A 17,286-nucleotide genomic window follows, 5' to 3' on the forward strand; every position below is an offset into this window, starting at 1 on the left:
CTATAATGTTGATTTCCTGTGCTCGGACAGAATTGATGGACATCGGTCCCTTTTGTCATACACACAAGGCACCGATGGACTGTGTGCAATCTTTTCTGTTTAACTGTTGTGACCTTCAGGTGACACAAGTTGTTTTCATCTAAGTTTTAAGAGCTGCTTAGCTTTAGCTAGTAAGGAGACCATGACAGTTTTATCCTTGTGTTCTAACCAAAAGTTGAGCTTGTTATAGAGATGGTGTCTTATTACAGGTTTGCTGGACATCTCTGTTGTTATTTCTGTACTTTCACAACCATGCAGCTACAGGATTTCAGATCGAAAATGCAAATAATAAAAATTCTAGATACTCAGATTCACCATATACACGGTTAATCTGTTCTTGTAGACCTGGATGCATCTAGATGAAGATTACCAGGAACTTACCAGACAGCTGGAATCTGTTGAAGGAAACATCCCCACTGTTGGTTTGGTGGAAGAGACAGAGGACAGGCTTACAGACCGGATTACACTTTTTCAGGTTGGTGCTTTTTAGATGTTCTCTACAGAAAAGTTGGATAAACGAGATCTCTGAAGGTCATCTAGTCCAGCCTCCCACTTGAAGCAGTACAGTTGTCATGGGCTGGAGCAGCAACAGCTTTGGAAACCTTGAAAGATGGAGATCCCACAGCTGACCATGGGACCAATTGCAGTCCTGCACCACCACCTACTGAAAAGGTTTTCTATAATGCTCAATCTGTACCTTCAACTTTCATCTTTGTCACCATTGTCCTTTTAGTATTGTATGGCACTACTGAGGAGCATTAACCTCCGTCATCTTTTTAATTCTACTTCAAATAGTTGTAGACCTTTGTTAGACTGGCCCTTAGCCTCCTGTTTGTCAATCTAAAGCACTTCCCTCAGCCTCTTTGTAAAGCACATATGCTCTAGGTCCCTCAATAGCTTAATAGTTCTTCACCAGACCCTGGCTACTTCCTTCTTCCTCAACTCATTGGGAAGTGGGGTTGAAGCACAATCAGATGGACTAGATGTGGCCTCATCAGCTCCATGAAGATGAGGATAATAAAGTAACTTCATTTGGTTGTTCACGGTCCTAATATAGGCCAGTGCTGTGGCTTGCCTTATTCACAATGTCTTGGTTATAGAAGATGTCAGGTTAAATACACTAGCCATTCCCTTCCTAACCTGTACTGAGAAACAGGGTTAGTCTACCCAAGGTGCAGAATTTGCACTTCTTGAGCCTTCTAAGGTTTCTGCTGTCTCCAGCCTCAAGTTTAGTAAAGTATCTCTGGGCTATCTGCCATTTTTTGTCTCAACCACTCTTCCTAAATTACTATCATCCACAAATTTACTGTGGGAATGCTGTCTGCCATGATCCATGCTCTAAAGATGTTGAAGAGGTTTGGGATAAAATATCTACAATCTCTGGAGTACTCTTCCCATTGCAGTCTTCCAGTCAGGCATCAAGCCTTTGATTACTAGTGTTTGAGACTAGTAATGCAGATCATTTTCAATCCACATACCAGTCCATTTCTCCAGCCCAATTCTCTCCACTCCTAGAGGAGGGTCCTGTGGGAAATGGTCTGAAAGGCCATACTGAAGTCAGTCTCATCCACAGAGACAGTAATTTTGTCATAAAAGGCTATCAAGTTAGTGAATCTAAGCTGAATATTCCTGATTACCTTTTAGTCCTTTTTGTCCTTAAAAATGGATTTCAAGAGGATGTGCTTCATGATCTTTCCAGAGAGCAAGGTGAGGCTGAACAACCTATGGTTCCTCGAGTTACCTTCCTCCCCACGTGCAACAAGTAGCTTAAATATAAGTTTTCTACTGCACTCTGGTTTTCTGGTCTAGTGTTCTATCTTTGTCTCCTTATATTAGACATTTTAGTTGGGGTTTGTTTTGTTCTTTTGTTTTACAGAAAAATATCTGTCAAATTTGTCTTGAAAATTGACTTTTGTACTCTGAATTTGTTATGTATATTGTTCTTTTACCAGACAGCTTTCTGTTTTTCCAATGGTATGAGGACAACTTAAGCAATCTATTACGTATGGGGGGTGTGCTATTTTGGTTTTGTTTAATGCTAGGTATTGTTTATTTTGGTTCTAGAGCTGGAGCAGAGGGAAAAAATGTGATGTGCCATGGTGGGTGACATTAGATATGCTACAAAATGCAATAGAAGGAAATTAAATATTGAGAAAGTGTGGTAGCAGAGACCTGCAGAGCTATCTAACCATCTTGTCTTTCATTACAGCATCTAAGGTCTAACCTGACTGAATACCAACCTAAATTATACCAAGTGCTAGATGATGGGAAGAGACTCCTTTTTTCTGTTAGCTGCTCAGATCTCGAAAGTCAGCTGAACCAACTAGGAGAACACTGGTTAAGTAACACCAGCAAAGTTACCAAGGAGCTTCACAGGCTGGAAACAATACTGAAGCACTGGACAAGGTAATGCTGATGTAATGGACAACATAAAGTTCTTCAGCTGTGCTCTTCAGGTCAAAGCCTTTTTGAACGCAGAACTATTAGATTCAACATTTTAAAGAAAGTACTTTGAGATGTGTCATAATTTGACTACTCTTCTGTTCCACAGAAGTGCTATTGTACTCTCTCATTTGTAATAAACACGTAGCAAATAAGAGCTGGTGGGAGGAAATCAGAAAATACCTTGTTTAGATGACTAAGTTAGAAGCCCCATGTGTATATAGGTTGATGAGAAAAAGCATATGTGCTTTGCTGGATAGCATGAGTAGGCTCAGCATGTTCTGGTAGGGCTCTTGTGGGTCTGTGTCACTGCATGTATGGGAGGGCTTTAGCTACCTTTACTAATGTTCATATGCTACTTTTGAAAGGAATTTTCTAACTGGTATGCAAGATTTGTCTATTATTCATGCATCCAGGCTTATATAGAGACACTCCTGTTCTGTCATCTCATTAATTGCTTGGCATGTGAAACGAGATGGTTTCTGAAAAAAAAAATAAGTTTCTGCTCTGATATACTTTGTGGTAAAGCTTTAGTAAGATTGAGCCTTCTAATGGAAATCAAAAATCTGTTTATTTGTGTCAGGTGGGATTACAGCTTGTCCAAAGAGATTTGTGACCTAGTTACTAGTCCTTCATTAAACTTAGTTTTTCCTAAGAGGCAAAATGAAGGCACTGTTAGAAATTGTGAGCATAATGGCTAAAATAAGAGCTTCCTGATATCATGCCTGTCTGTAAAATTAAATTATGTTTTTCTGAAATTTAATAAAGGAAAGAAAATATATTGATTTTAAATCTAGCATTCAGTATCTTCCTCTAATACATGGAGGAGAGACTGCTCAGTTGGAGGCAGGAAGTGGCAATGACTTTAAATATCTTTACAGGTATCAAAGTGAATCAAATGAATTGACACAGTGGTTACAATCTGCAAAGGAACGACTTGAGTTTTGGAGCCAGCAGTCTTTGACGGTTCCTCAGGAACTGGAAACAGTCCGAGACCACCTGAACTCCTTTTTGGTAAGTCATTCATGGACCTGGGACACCTATTTCTCTCCAATTACAAATAAACAGTTGATTAATCAGATGGTTATACTTTTTTTCATAATTGAAGTAGTGAATATGGAAGAAAAATCTGTTTCGGTAGGTAAGCTGTCCTTCAAAATACTGGTGTGTGTTCACATTAAGCCCTCCTTTGCTATATGCAATGATTGTAAATTTTGATTATTCTGAATAAAGAAAATGGTTTTGTGACTGGAAACAATTTGTCTTCTTACTTAGTCTGAAGTAGAGTCATTAAACACTTATAGAAAGTACATATTTTAAAGGGGAGGGATGATGTTCTTAGCTTCCTGAGATAAAGCTTTATATACTATAAAACAGTACTTGATTATTTGCACAAAAATGGTTCTACTTACAGGAGTTTTCAAAAGAAGTGGATGCTAAATCATCACAGAAATCTTCTGTCCTGAGTACTGGGAACCAGCTCCTCAGGCTTAAGAAAGTAGATACAGCAGCATTGCGTGCGGGATTGTCCCACATTGAAACCCAGTGGACAGAGTTGCTCACACAAATCCCAGCAGTACAAGAGAAATTGCACCAGGTAAGAAAAACAGCAATGGCCTTTGATATTCCAGAAAATTCAGACAGTTGGCACTGCCTAGTTGCCTCCTTGCTCAATTTATTCATGTGAGGCATGATAGGAACAACATAATTTCTGTTTTATTGTGGGAAAGCTTACACTTGCCTGCCTGCCCATACTGTCTAACACCAATTGGTTAATTTCAGACTTTCGTGATTACATTTGTGAAATTTTAACCAAAGGACAGATGAGGGTTTTATCAAGAAGCTGGTATGCTTTCTGGAAAAAAGGAGTTCATATCCCTGTGCCCTGTCAGCTTTGGATGGTGCTTTTTTCAAATTGAATAGGTTCAAGTCTGTGAAAGACAAAATAGGTCTAAAAACATTTTTCGTGATTTCTGCTAGTATGTGTAGGAGCAAGAGGCTTTTGGTTGTGTAGTTTTGGAGTTTTAATGCTGTAATACTGAAGTTAAAGAATAATATAGGTTGAAAAGTTGGTTTACTATTTAGTCACTAGGAGATTATCAGTATCAGCTGTTGCTCCAGTTTATAACTTGGAATGGTCACAGAGTTATTAAAGACATTGTGATTTAGGGAGAGAGAGGAAGGGCAAAAAATGTTACCTGAGTCTATTATAGTAAACAAAATAATGTCATTCAGTAGTTCTCTTAATTGTCTTGCAATGCAAAATATATATGTCTACCTAAAAATGTCATAGAACACATTTCTGAGTAAATAAATGTAGGCAAGCAGTACTCTATCAAAAACTTACAGTGTGTCTTCTAAGAAAAAGAAAAGGTACTATTCAAAATTAGCCCATTTAGAAATCACCACACAAGAAGAGTAGTATGAAAATATTTTCCATGAGTCTATTCATTAGTCATTTCCAAAAACAGCAAAAATGTAGTTTAAAGTTGATCAGCTGCATAAGCCTTGGCAGAGAATTATGGAATGAGAATGCAGAACCTTTAGGAATTCAGAAATAGAATCTTTGAGTTTGTCCAGTTTCTTTGTACAATGAAGAATGGAAATAAGAAGCCTTTAATATAATATTTTCTTATTAGGATACAAGCAGTTATACAATATACCTCCTCATAAAACATTTCTTTCTTTTTTTTTTCTTTTTATAACTTCAGCGATATGTTAGGGATGTAAAATAACATGATTAGAGCAGGTAAAGGAAATGTACTGAGGTGATACAAATGGAGGAGTTCTTATTCATTTTCTTCACAACATGAGTTTTAAGTCTGTTATCTCACCAGCTCCAGATGGACAAAGTTCCTTCTCGCCATGCCATCACTGAAGTTATGAGCTGGATTTCCTTGATGGAAAATGTCATTCAGCAGGATGAAGAAAATATAGAAAATATAGTAGGACAGAAAGTAATTCAGGATTACATCCAGAAGTACAAGGTACTGAATATTAATGTTATTGATTTTCCTTTTGAATTATCCCCATTAAATATATATACATATGTAAAATATAAGTGATTTGGTGTAGGGAGATAAGCCTTACTTTGTGGATTGGTTAGAATTGTACACAAGTTAGAATTGGGCAATATTTGATACTGTGGAAAAGGAGCCAAAATTACTTTTACTCTACTGTTTACTTATGGCAGGAATATAATTTTAATTATACCTTAATTTCCAGGCAAATCTAAAGCAATATGCACATTATTAAACCTTATTAGATCTGTCTTTCATCCAAAAATCACAAAGCACTTTGCAAATTATATAAGTTGTTGTATAAATTCTCTGCATAACATCATCTTCTCCTCAAAGTGTAGCCAGTGCTTGAGTAAAAGGTGTTCAGTTGTTTACAGATCAGAATAATTTTGATCAGTTTCTGAAGCAAAAATGAAAGATGCTACACTTTGAGATAATTGTTGAGGAGTATATATATAACACAATTACACTTTTTTAACTAAATAAGTAGCACTCTTAGAATAGATCACACAGCGAATTTCTTCTCGAGGTCAGATTGGTTTCAATAGTCTCCTGAAAAATTGCTTTACTTCTTGGTTATTTATCTTCTTTTTATATTAGAATGTTTTCCAGTTTATCTGGTTTTGTATTAAAAAAATTGAGACTAGATCATAAAATCATAGAATGGTTAGGATTGGAAGGGGCCTTAGAGATCATCTAGTTCCAAGCCCCACACCAATGAGCAAGGATGCCACCCACTAAATCAGGTTACCCAGAGCCCCATCCCACCTAGCCTTGAACACTTCCACGGATGGGACATCCACAACTTTTCTGGGCTACCTGTTCCTGTGCCCCACCACACTCTTGAATAACGAACTCCTTCCTAACATCTAATTTAAATCTCACCTCTCTTGGTTTGAAACTATTCCTCCTTGTCCTGTCACTATCTGCCCATGTAAAAAGTCACTCTCCCTCTTTTTTATAAGCCTCTTTTTTATAAGCCTCTTTAGGTACTGGGAGGTTGTAATGAGGTCTCTCCAGACCCTTTTCTTCTTCAGACTGAACAACCACCCCTCTTATCCTGTGTTAGGAGGTGTGGTGCAGCCCTATCATCAGCTTAGTGGCACTCCTCTGGACCAACAGGTCCACATCTTTCTTGTGCCAAGGGCCCCAGAATGGATGCAACACTCCAGGTGTGGTCTCATGAGAGCAAAGGGGGAAAATCACCTCCCTCTAACTGCTGGCCACTCCTCTTCAGATACAGCCCAGGATGTGGTTGGCCTTCTGGGCTGTGAGCATACACTGTTGGCTCATATCCAGCTTTTCATCCATGAGAACCCCCAAAACCTTCTTTGCAGGGCTGCTCTCAATGAGTTCGTCTCCCAGTCTGTACTCATGCCTGGGATTTTCCTGACCCAGATGCAGCAACTTGCACTTGAACTTGTTGACCTTCATGGGGTTCTCATGGGTTAACTTCTCAAGTTTGTCCAGGTCCCCCTTCAGTTATGTCAACTGCACCATTCAGCTTTGTGTTGTATGGAAACTTGCTGGGGATGTACTTGTTCTCACTGTCTGTGTCATTGATAAAGATATTAAAGAGCACTGGTCCCAAGACAGAGCCCTGAGGGACATCACTAATCACCAGCTTCTACCTGGACATAGAGCTATTGACCACAGCTCTCTGGCTGCATCCGTCCAGCTAATTCCTTATCCATTGAATAGTCCACCCTTCAAACCCACGTCTCTCCAATTTGGAGATAAGGATGTCATGTGGAACTGTGTCGAAAGCCTCACAGAAGTCTAGGTAGATGACATCAGTCATTCTTCTCTTGTTGACTGGTGCAGTCACTCCATAGAAGACCACCAGATTGATCAGGCACAATTTCCTCTTAGTAAAGTTGTTCTGGCTATCTTGCATATACCTCCTTTTCTTGTATGTGCCTTAACATTGCTCCCATGAGGATCTACTCCATGATCTTCCCAGACACAGAAGTGAGGCTAACTGGTCTGTAGTTCCCCAGGTCTTTCTTTCTTCTCTTTGTAATAGGAGCAATGTTCCCTTTTTCCAAGCAACAGAGACTTTGCCTGACCACCGTGACTTTTCAAATATGATGGAAAGTGACTCAGCAACAGCATAAGTCAGCTCCCTGAGGATCCTGGGATGCATCTCATCAGGTCCCATAGACTTAAACCTATTCAGCTTCATCAAGTGATCCTGAACCTGCTCTTCACTTACAGTGGGAGGGATTTTGTTTCTAATTTCTAATTAGTCAATTGCTAAAAAACCTTTTAGTTAAATAGTGATAAAGTTGTAATTTGTGAAAATTTTTCCTCTGTTTTGAAGGAAGGTGAGAAATTATGGTACTAATGTGCTGGGATTTCTTTTTCACTTCTTTTCTTCTAGGGTTTCAAGATAGATTTAAATTGTAAACAGTTGACTGTCGACTTTGTGAACCAATCAGTGCTACAAATCAGCAGCCAGGATGTCGAAAGTAAACGCAGCGACAAAACTGATTTTGCAGAGCAGCTCGGAGCCATGAACAGACGTTGGCAGATCCTTCAAGGCCTGATAACAGAAAAGGTAAAGAAAAAAATCTAGCTACTTGGGAGCGAACTTTCAAAATACATAGACTGTAGTGCTTGGAAGCCACTGCAGGTCATCTAGTTCATTCTCCTGCTCAAACAGAGCTTGTTTTAAAGTTAGAAGAGATTGCACAGGGACTTCATTATCTGAGTTTTGCAAATCTCCAAGGAGAGATTCCACAGCTTCTGTGGGCAGCTTGTTCATGCTTAACCACTGATGGGGGATGAGTTTTTGTCTTGTTCTCAATCAGAATTTCCCATGTTGCAACTTGTAACTGTTATCTCTTCTCCTTTTACTGCATATCGCCAATAATTGCCTTCATCTTCCCTATGCCTCTCTATACGAGTGAACAGTACAGTGAGGTGATTCCTTTGCCTTCTTTTCCCTAGGCTGAATGAAGCCAGCCTCTCCTTGTATGTCTTGTGCTCCAGTCCTCTAACAACCTGAGTGGCCATACACAACTTCTTTAAATCTCTCTCTGCACTGAAGGTTCCAAAATTGTTTGTAAATGTTAAGAAGGAAAGAACCACTGATCTTGACCTGCTGAGTGTACTCTCAGTAATCTAACCCAGGATACAGTTGGCCTTCTTCAACACAAATGCACACAGCTGATTTACTGTGTTCAAGTTCTTGCTCATCATAGTCCCAGGTCCTTTTCTTCTGTCCAGCCTACTGCCAGCCTCTGTTCCATGAGGTTATTTTGTCCCAGGTGCAGGACTTTACGTTTGTCTTTGCTGAATTTCATGAGGCTTGGTGGACCTATTCCTCCATCTTGCTGAGGTTTCTCTGAATGGCACCCCTACTCTCCAGTATATTAGCTACTTCTCCCAAATCATTGCCATCTGTGAACGTGCCGAAAGCACAGGTTATCGTACCATGCAGTTTATTGATGAAGTTATTAAATAGTATCAACCACAGGACTGAGCCTGAAGATACATCTTGTAAATTACTGTAGATGTTGAAATGTTTACCATGAACCTTTAAACCTGATGACTCTAGTCATGTCATTCATTTGTAGACCTCCCGTCTAGCCCATGTCTCCTCAGTTTTGCTACCATATGAGATACTGTATCAAAAACCTTGCTTTTAAAAGCCAAGGTTAATTGTGTCTACTACTCTTCATTTGTCCACAGTGTCAATCATATCATCATAGCAGAGGCATTCAGTTGGGTCAGGCACAATTTACCCATGATAAGACCATGCTTTTTCCTTCCCCCTGTTCTTTGTGCCTGTGGAAATGACATCTGGCAAGATTTGCAGTATATAATTTTTCCAGCCACCAACTACTTTCTGCAACCATCATGACCTTTTAAAGGTGATAGACAGCACCCTTGAAAAAAACATTGACAACCTTGAATGTGTCCTGCCTGGTTCTGTGGACTTTTATATGTCCAGATTACTAAGGTAGTCCCTAATTCTTTCCTCCTCTATCATGACTAGTACCTCTATGCCAAAATTTGTTGATTGGCATGAAGATCTGGGAAGCATATACTTTTTTTAAATTCTGAAAGCATTCAATTCCAAGAAGGCACTGGTTAGCGTTGGTCTTTACAGATTTATTTAATTGACACAACAATAAAGATAATTGTATGACAAAATATATGCTCAATTTTCTTTGCAGATCCAGCTGTTGGAAAACCTGCAGGAATCTTGGACAGAATTTGAAAATAATGTGCAATGCCTAAAAATTTGGTTTGAAACTCAAGAGAAGAAGCTGAAGCAGCAACAAAAAATTGGTGACCAGGCTTCAGTACAGAATGCTTTGAAAGATTGTCAGGTAATTTTCCCTTATAAATAGCAATGTTCTCTTTCCAAGAGTTAGAAACAACCCTTTATCCATGTGAAATTTTCATATTAGCGAAGTCAGAGACTGAACTCCTCTTTATTTCAGCAAGGGAGAGACTTCATTCCTAAACTGCAAGCAGTAAAAGAGGAGAAAGGAACAGTAATATCCCACAGATGTTTAAAACCAACAAAAGTCATTAAGTCATTATTCTGTTTGCATTGGACATTTCAAAATATACCAGGCACACTGAACTAGAAGACTGTCAAAGGAATATGTTGCCATTTCTGTTTAGCCAGTCTTATGGAACTTGATGTCATGAGCACTATGCTTGAATGTCCTTGAAACTTGTTTTTTCTGCCTTATCACTATCTTTCCTCCACCCCCGCCTTTTTCCATTCTTTTTCCACCTGGTATGTTCCACCTGACTGTTCAAAGAAAAATGCTAGAATCTAAGGAAGCTTTATTCTTTCATTCAGAATGTGTTGGGAATCTTTCTCTTTTATTTTCCCCTCAAATATTTAACTATCCAGAAAAGGAAAGAGAATCATGATTACAATGGGCAAAGATGGGATGAGGCAAAGTGTAGTTATACGTAAGGCACATAAGTTCAAAACCACCTCGGTTTTTCACATGAAATTCATACAGGGACAACACAGCAGTGAACAGGGTATCACAGTTGTCTCTGAATATCTTACTCAGAATAACATATATTTAATAGTAAGAAGCTTGATTCTGGAGCTGTCAGACTAGAGTTAAAGCTAATAAGTGTACAGGCAAAACAAATACTTTTGAATTTATAGACAAGACCTCTGCACAGTATCAGGCGTCAAATAATTTTTGTTCAAAAGTATTTTTTTCTACCAGACACCAAATAATAAATTTTACACCGGATCAAATGTGTAATTAAAACTCTGCCAGGACAACCATATGCCCAAAATCTTGATGTTTTCATCCCCTTAAAAGGGAGTAGGAAGCATGTTTATCTTGGTATGACTGTCTTTCATGCATTTATTTAATTAATGGGAAAAATATAATTTAGCATTTAGCTCTTCACAAACAGAAGAGCTGGAAATTTATTAAAATTTAATTCATAAAAGAATTTACTCTATACTCACCAATGTATTAAGCCTGTCTTTGTTTCTGTAAAGGCAAATAAGTGGTTAGGCCAGGTATGTTAGAGGTCAATTTTTTTTTTTTGTGAAATTCTTGACTTTAGTTTTCTAATTGGTTGGAGTGCTTAGGTTCAGTTCATGTATCTTTATGTTTTCAGCACAATAAACCCATACAACTGATGGAAGGGTAATTTAGCACAGCCTGACATAATCAGCAGTTTGTGCTTGGCCGGAGTTCAAAGCTGAATCTGATTTATCACCTTTTAGGTTCCTTTTTGTCAGGGAAGTTAGCAAATACACTTGGGGAGTTAGTTATGAATGGCAAGACTTTGATCAGCAGACAAACACATCAAGAAAGAACTGTGTCAGACACTCCCAAATATCTAGTTCAACTAGTACAAAAGCTACAGTTTATTTATTAACCAATGTTGGCTACTGCTTAGGGTCATAATAAGTGAAGTCAACCATTTTTCCCCATCACAGCTTAGAAACAATAATGCAACTTTAATTTGATTATGAATTTTAAATGATGAATAAGGAAGCCCTTTTCAAAGAGAACCAGAAATATTTTCTGTTCTTGGTGTTTGAAACTTTTGCCTGGCTTACATTCTGAATTTTGGAGCAACCTTGTACAAACTTAAATGCTTTTTTTTACTCCTTTTTTACTGTCTTGAAAAGTCAGATTTATTATGTGCAACTTAGAAGAGTTTGCCTTGTTGTCAGCTGGTTAAAAAAAAAGATGTGTTACTCTGGCTGTAGTCTGGAACAAGGTCATGGCTAGATGTTTGAAGAAATGTAAAATAATACAAAAGAAAAGGCTAAAAATAAACAGTGAAGCAAAAATGCTCTCACACATATGTGTATAGACAAAAGTGTGTTGTATCTGTACAGGGATAAATTCTGTAATAGCAAGTGTTTGCAAGACTAGGCAGAATTTTCCTTCAAATACTGCCCCAACTATCTAAAATGTAAAGTCTGTTATGGCAATGTTTCACTTGTTGTTTTCTGGATTCATAGGGAGAGAAATTTATTTTGGTTTGCCCAGAGTTTTGTTGTATTCTTTTCTTTCCCTGGTGATCCATCTCTCTCAGTAAGAAGAGGCTTGCAGAAAATGACAATATAACCTGAGATCATGACATACTAGTTAATCTGGGGGTAACACAAAATTGCTGTCACCTCACACACTGCTTTCTATATCATACTGACAGGTAAACACAAATTTGTGCTGGCCTGAAGCCTACAAGCCATAATTCCCTACTCTGCTCAAACTAGGTGTTTATGCTACCTGAAGCTGCAGAGCTTCTGAGTACTACAGAACTTTCTTGGGTCTCCCTGCACCATGCTATGAAATTATATAGGTAGTTTCCTGGCTAGGAATGAGCTTATGGGAACGTGCTATGTGACTCACAGTTGCTTATCTAGTCTTCTTGTCCTTCACTTTCTAGCTTCATTCTCATGGTATTAAGGCATGAGCAAAATGCTATCAAGCTCATTAATGCTTCTCAACAACAAGTGACCTTGAGGAAGAAAATTCCTGCAGTGTGTTGCTTGTTGTTGTTGGCTGGACTCCAGCGAACTTGTCATCTAGAAATAGGGAAAGGCTTGCTGTCCTCAAGCAATAGACTTTACTGGGCCCCGGCAAAGGAATAAAGACTTCACTTCATGTGAGGAATCATGGCAAATTGACATCTTTCACTAGGAAGTCATTTTGTCATTTTCCTTGGGTGACAAAATTAATTTTTCTCCAGAGGCTTGAGTCATCTTTGGACTAATTAAAAGGCCCTCTCAGTGTTCTAGGACAAATTAAAACACACAGCGCTTTTCCCTCTACCAAGTGATTTCCCGGAGACCAAAGTCTGCTCTTCTGAAACCCATGGTAGTGAGCTTACTGTGTACCCTCCTTGCCACTCCAGTGATATTGAATTCCACCATTTCATGGTCACTGCAGCCCAGGCTGCTCTTGAGCTTAACATTTCCCACCTTCTCACCTCCATAATGGTGAGACCAAGGTACAGCATAGCCTCTGTTCTCATTGGCTCCTCTACCACTTGGAGAAGAAAATTATCATCAATGCTTTCCAGGAACATTCTGGATTGCTTATGCCCTCCTGTGTTGTCTCTCCAACAGATATCGGGGTGGTTGAAGTCCCTCAGGAGGACCAGGGCTTGTTGGTGTGGGGCTGCTCCGGTCTGTTAAAAGAGGTTCTCATCTGCTTGATCTCCCTGGTTAGGTGGCCTGTAGCAGACCACCGCTGTAATATCACCTGTCCCTGTTCTTCCTTTAATCCTGGCCCATAAGTTCTTGGTCAGCTCCTCATACACCTGTGGGTGGAGCTCCATGCACTTCAGCTGGTCACTGACATAAAAAAGAAACACCTACTCCTCACCTTCGCTGTTTGTCCTTCCTAAACAGCCTGTACTTTGATTCCAAGACTCCACTCAGAGAAGCCATCCCATCATCTCTCAATGACAATAGCCCTGCGTCTGTTTGCCTAGAGGTAATTAAGTTGGGCCCTCATTTTTAATGAGTTTGTACACTTACACGAGAGCAGAAGATTATACAATACTTTTTTGTAGAAAGTAGAAGCATGTAGAAGCATGTAGGACATGCTTCTATTTAACAGCAAACTATTAGGCTTTAAAGGGAACATAAAATATTCAGTGGAATTGCTGATGAGTTATGAGGCCCTTGAGAATAAAAAGCCAAAATATGCAAACGTGACTCCTATTTTTTAAACTAAGGAGCTTATGGGCTTCTTTTCTATATCAAGGTGTTATTTAGCCAATTAAACAAACAAACATACTAAGATATCTTCTTTTTTTTTTCCCAGGAATTAGAAGAATCAATAAGAACAAAGGAAAAAGAAGTGGAAAATATAGAACAGAGTGGTCTTTCTTTGGTACAGAACAAGAAAGAAGAAGTCTCTTCTGCTGTTATGAATACACTGCAAGAAATTAACCATTCCTGGGCCAATTTGGATCACATGGTAAAAGAATCATCAAGGGACAAATTATAGCTCCAGGAATAAGGCCTGGAGGGAGAATTAGCAGTTGTAGCTAGTGGATTTCTTCTGTGTTGTAGGGGAGGAGATTCTGAATTGTGTCCCTCTTCCCATCATTCCCCTGCCATCCAACCTTTATAAAATCAACAGAACTTTATGCTGTACCCAGTGTAAGCCCCACTGATGGTTGTGCAAAATCTTCATTCTCAATAGGTCTAAGATCAGAAATGTAGAACAAGAAGCATGTGAGATCAAAAGGAAGAAAATAATTTTAATAAATCCCAAATATCTTGAATGCTTTTCATTTACTTTTGTTTTTATTCGTCCCTCCTCCTAGGTTAGCCAACTGAAGATATTGTTGCAATCTGTTCTTGATCAGTGGAGCATTTACAAAGTGGCTTATGAAGAACTGAATAGTTACTTGACAGAAGCCAGATATTCTTTGTCCCGTTTTTATCTTCTTACTGGTTCTTTGGAAGCTGTGAAAGTCCAGGTTGATAACCTTCAGGTAAGAAGAATTAATTTTGTCTGAAATGGCATGGATGCAGATAACTACACATTTTGGTTCATAAGAAGTGGAAGTAGAGACACACTTGTGCATTAAAATCACATGATGTTAAGAGAACACATTACAAAACAGCCACTGCATTTATCATTTTGGAGAAAAATAAAGTTGGGATGGTTGTTTATTTTTTAAATTTTTGATGCTGTTCTTTATAATTTTGAGCCATACTATCAAATTATTAAAAGTTTTTAGATCATACTAATGACCATTAAGACTAAAGTTTTTGATGCTACTTCATCAGGCTTCTGAGCTACAGGAGCATGTTGAGATCACGTTTTTAACTTGCCCTTCAACATTACAGTAGATTGATGATCAAGGAAAATATTGTTCCAGAAGTTGAGATACTCATATGTTCAAATAATTTACCCCTGTAAGAAAAGCATAAAATACAAGGAAATTCCTATTATAAAATTATAAATTAATATTAATGGCAATAAACTAATTAGATATTCAAATTTTTGTTCTATTACATAAAAAAACCTTTTATTTCAGAGAAAGTTGTCATCTTTAAAATAAAGAAAGTTGTACAAACATTTCCAGATGCCTAAAGTAGAAATAATTATATTCTTACCGTATTCTGTTCTTCCATTTAGTATTTACCGTCAAATTTACATTTACAGTATAATTTAAATATTTGTGTGATTTGAAGTCCAGACATTTGTGCATTCTCTAAGCATGAACAACACTTTTCAAATGAAGATTTAAAGAGAATCCAATAATGGACTTTACAGCCAGTCTTCTAGATTTTAATTTTTTGCATGTTAGAGAGGAGTCAGTAAAACAATAGGTACAGAAAATTACTTTTTTTGCTAAGATTTTGACTAAACTTGGGCTGAGATTTACTGGGCTGTTCAAACTGTAATAATATGCATAAAAATATTTAATGTTAAAAAAAGAGCATTTTCACAGAGTCAGAGAATAGGTAAGTTTGGAAGGGACTACAGTGGGTCCCCTGGTCCAACCTCCCTGCTCAGGCAGGGTCATCTAGATCACATGGCACAGGATCGTGTCCTTGAATATCTCCAGTGAGGGAGATTCCACAACCTCTGTGGGCAACCTGTTCTAGTGCATGGTCACCCACATAGTAAAGAAGTTCTTCTTCATGTTCAGGTGGAACTTCCTGTGCATCGGTTTCTGTCCATTGCCTTGTCCTATTGCTCAGCACCACCAAGAATAACCTGGCTCCGTCCTCTTGGCACCCCACCTTTAGATATTTATACATATTGATGAGGTCCCCTCTAAGTCATCTCTTCTCAAGGCTTAACAGGCCCAACTCCTTTAGCCTTTCCTCATAAGAGAGGTGCTCCAGTCCCACAGTCATCCTTGTTGCCCTCCACTGGACAAGACACACTTCCCTGACAGACACGCTTTAGAATGATAACTGAAAGAGCGAGACCCTTATTTTCAGAATAAAGCTTTTTTTATGTTGTTATTTTTTTCATCTTCTTCTAAACAGGAAAATGTTATTTAATTAATTTTCTTATATCTGTTAGTTTTTATTTCTGAATCAGTTCATGGACTTAGTCATTCTATACAAAAGTACTTGTTTAGAATAATTTCTTTTAGAAGATCTTTACATTTTGCGAAAATACAGGGTTAAAACTTTTTGATACATTTGATATAAAATCAAATTAATTTAACTACAGTCTTTATATTAAACAGCCTTTTATTTATATGAAACACATGAAATCAACGTTTGCATTCATAGTCTGTATGATGCAATTGATACACACTATTTTGAAATGTTTCTACATCACAGAATTTTAATACCTCATGGTTTTGTTTTGTTTTGTTATTATTCTGCTTTAGAGCCTACAAGATGAATTGGAAAAACAAGAAAATAGCTTACAGAAGTTTGGTTCTGTGACCAATGAATTGTTGAAAGAATGTCAACCACCAGTGACTGAAACACTTACCAACACTTTGAAAGAAGTGAATATGAGGTAGAAAATGTCTGTGTGTTAAACTTTAATTTCAGTAGCAAATCTATTTATCCACTGACCCAGTTTTCCATCATTTTTATTTCTGTTATATTTTATTATTTTATTTTTGGGGGGGCTTGAGGGGCTTTTTGGAACAGGCAGGACTGGAGTAGGACTCTTATTTACTTATTTCATATTAAATGGAACATTATCTTCTCCAGCTAAGCACTTGGACATTACTGTCAGTAGTTTTGCTTCATGCATGACTGCCAAACAAGATTTATAAATACAATACTGGAAAATAATGCTGCACTTAAAATTTGAAAATTGTGTCTGAAAATGTTGTTTGCAATGCATTCATCAGGTTCCCCAGATTTTAGATTGCTATTTGTAGTTGTAGGAAGGGCATGATAGGCAAGAATGTCTAAGCTCCTCACCAGTACCTTGGCAAACAGCTTCCTCAACTCTGAATTCAGGCAAGAACCGGTGTAAGGGTTCACTCAGAGAAGCTACAGAAAGGGAGGATCCAAAAGAAAAAATTGGTTTTGTGGAAGGCTCAGGGTTTTTTTGAAGACAGAATCATGCCAAAATTATTTTAATCTCTGTTCTGTTCTAGAATCTGGAAGTGGAGAGAGGGATTATTCACCCCATTTCAAAAAAGATACTGTAGGAATTAACATTTTCAGTGATGACTGATGAAGTTTTTACTTTAAAAACTTTGGTTTTGATCACATAAAGATAATTGAAAAATATTCTGATTTTCTTTAGTAAGGAAACAATGAGGCAGTGTGCTAAATACCAGCACATTTGCGAAAGTATATGTTTCTGGTTGTCAT

General features: G+C 38.0%; 1 protein-coding gene across 16 annotated transcripts in view; it reads left to right on the top strand.

Moving 5' to 3' along the window:
* SYNE1 (spectrin repeat containing nuclear envelope protein 1) overlaps nt 1-17,286 on the top strand; it is a 300,346-nt gene that overhangs the window by 227,822 nt on the left and 55,238 nt on the right. For all 16 annotated transcript variants that reach the window (XM_051801628.1, XM_051801638.1, XM_051801639.1 and 13 more), the window contains 10 exons: nt 383-514; nt 2,249-2,445; nt 3,363-3,495; nt 3,896-4,078; nt 5,319-5,468; nt 7,885-8,061; nt 9,686-9,841; nt 13,793-13,948; nt 14,301-14,471; nt 16,338-16,471. In XM_051801628.1, coding sequence (XP_051657588.1) covers nt 383-514; nt 2,249-2,445; nt 3,363-3,495; nt 3,896-4,078; nt 5,319-5,468; nt 7,885-8,061; nt 9,686-9,841; nt 13,793-13,948; nt 14,301-14,471; nt 16,338-16,471 — 1,589 coding nt within the window. The remainder of the gene's footprint in view (nt 1-382; nt 515-2,248; nt 2,446-3,362; nt 3,496-3,895; nt 4,079-5,318; nt 5,469-7,884; nt 8,062-9,685; nt 9,842-13,792; nt 13,949-14,300; nt 14,472-16,337; nt 16,472-17,286) is intronic.

The sequence above is a fragment of the Manacus candei genome, unplaced genomic scaffold (assembly GCF_025592945.1).
Source record: "Manacus candei isolate 608988 ecotype Guabito, Panama unplaced genomic scaffold, ASM2559294v1 h1tg000052l, whole genome shotgun sequence".
In the NCBI taxonomy this organism is placed as follows: domain Eukaryota; kingdom Metazoa; phylum Chordata; class Aves; order Passeriformes; family Pipridae; genus Manacus; species Manacus candei.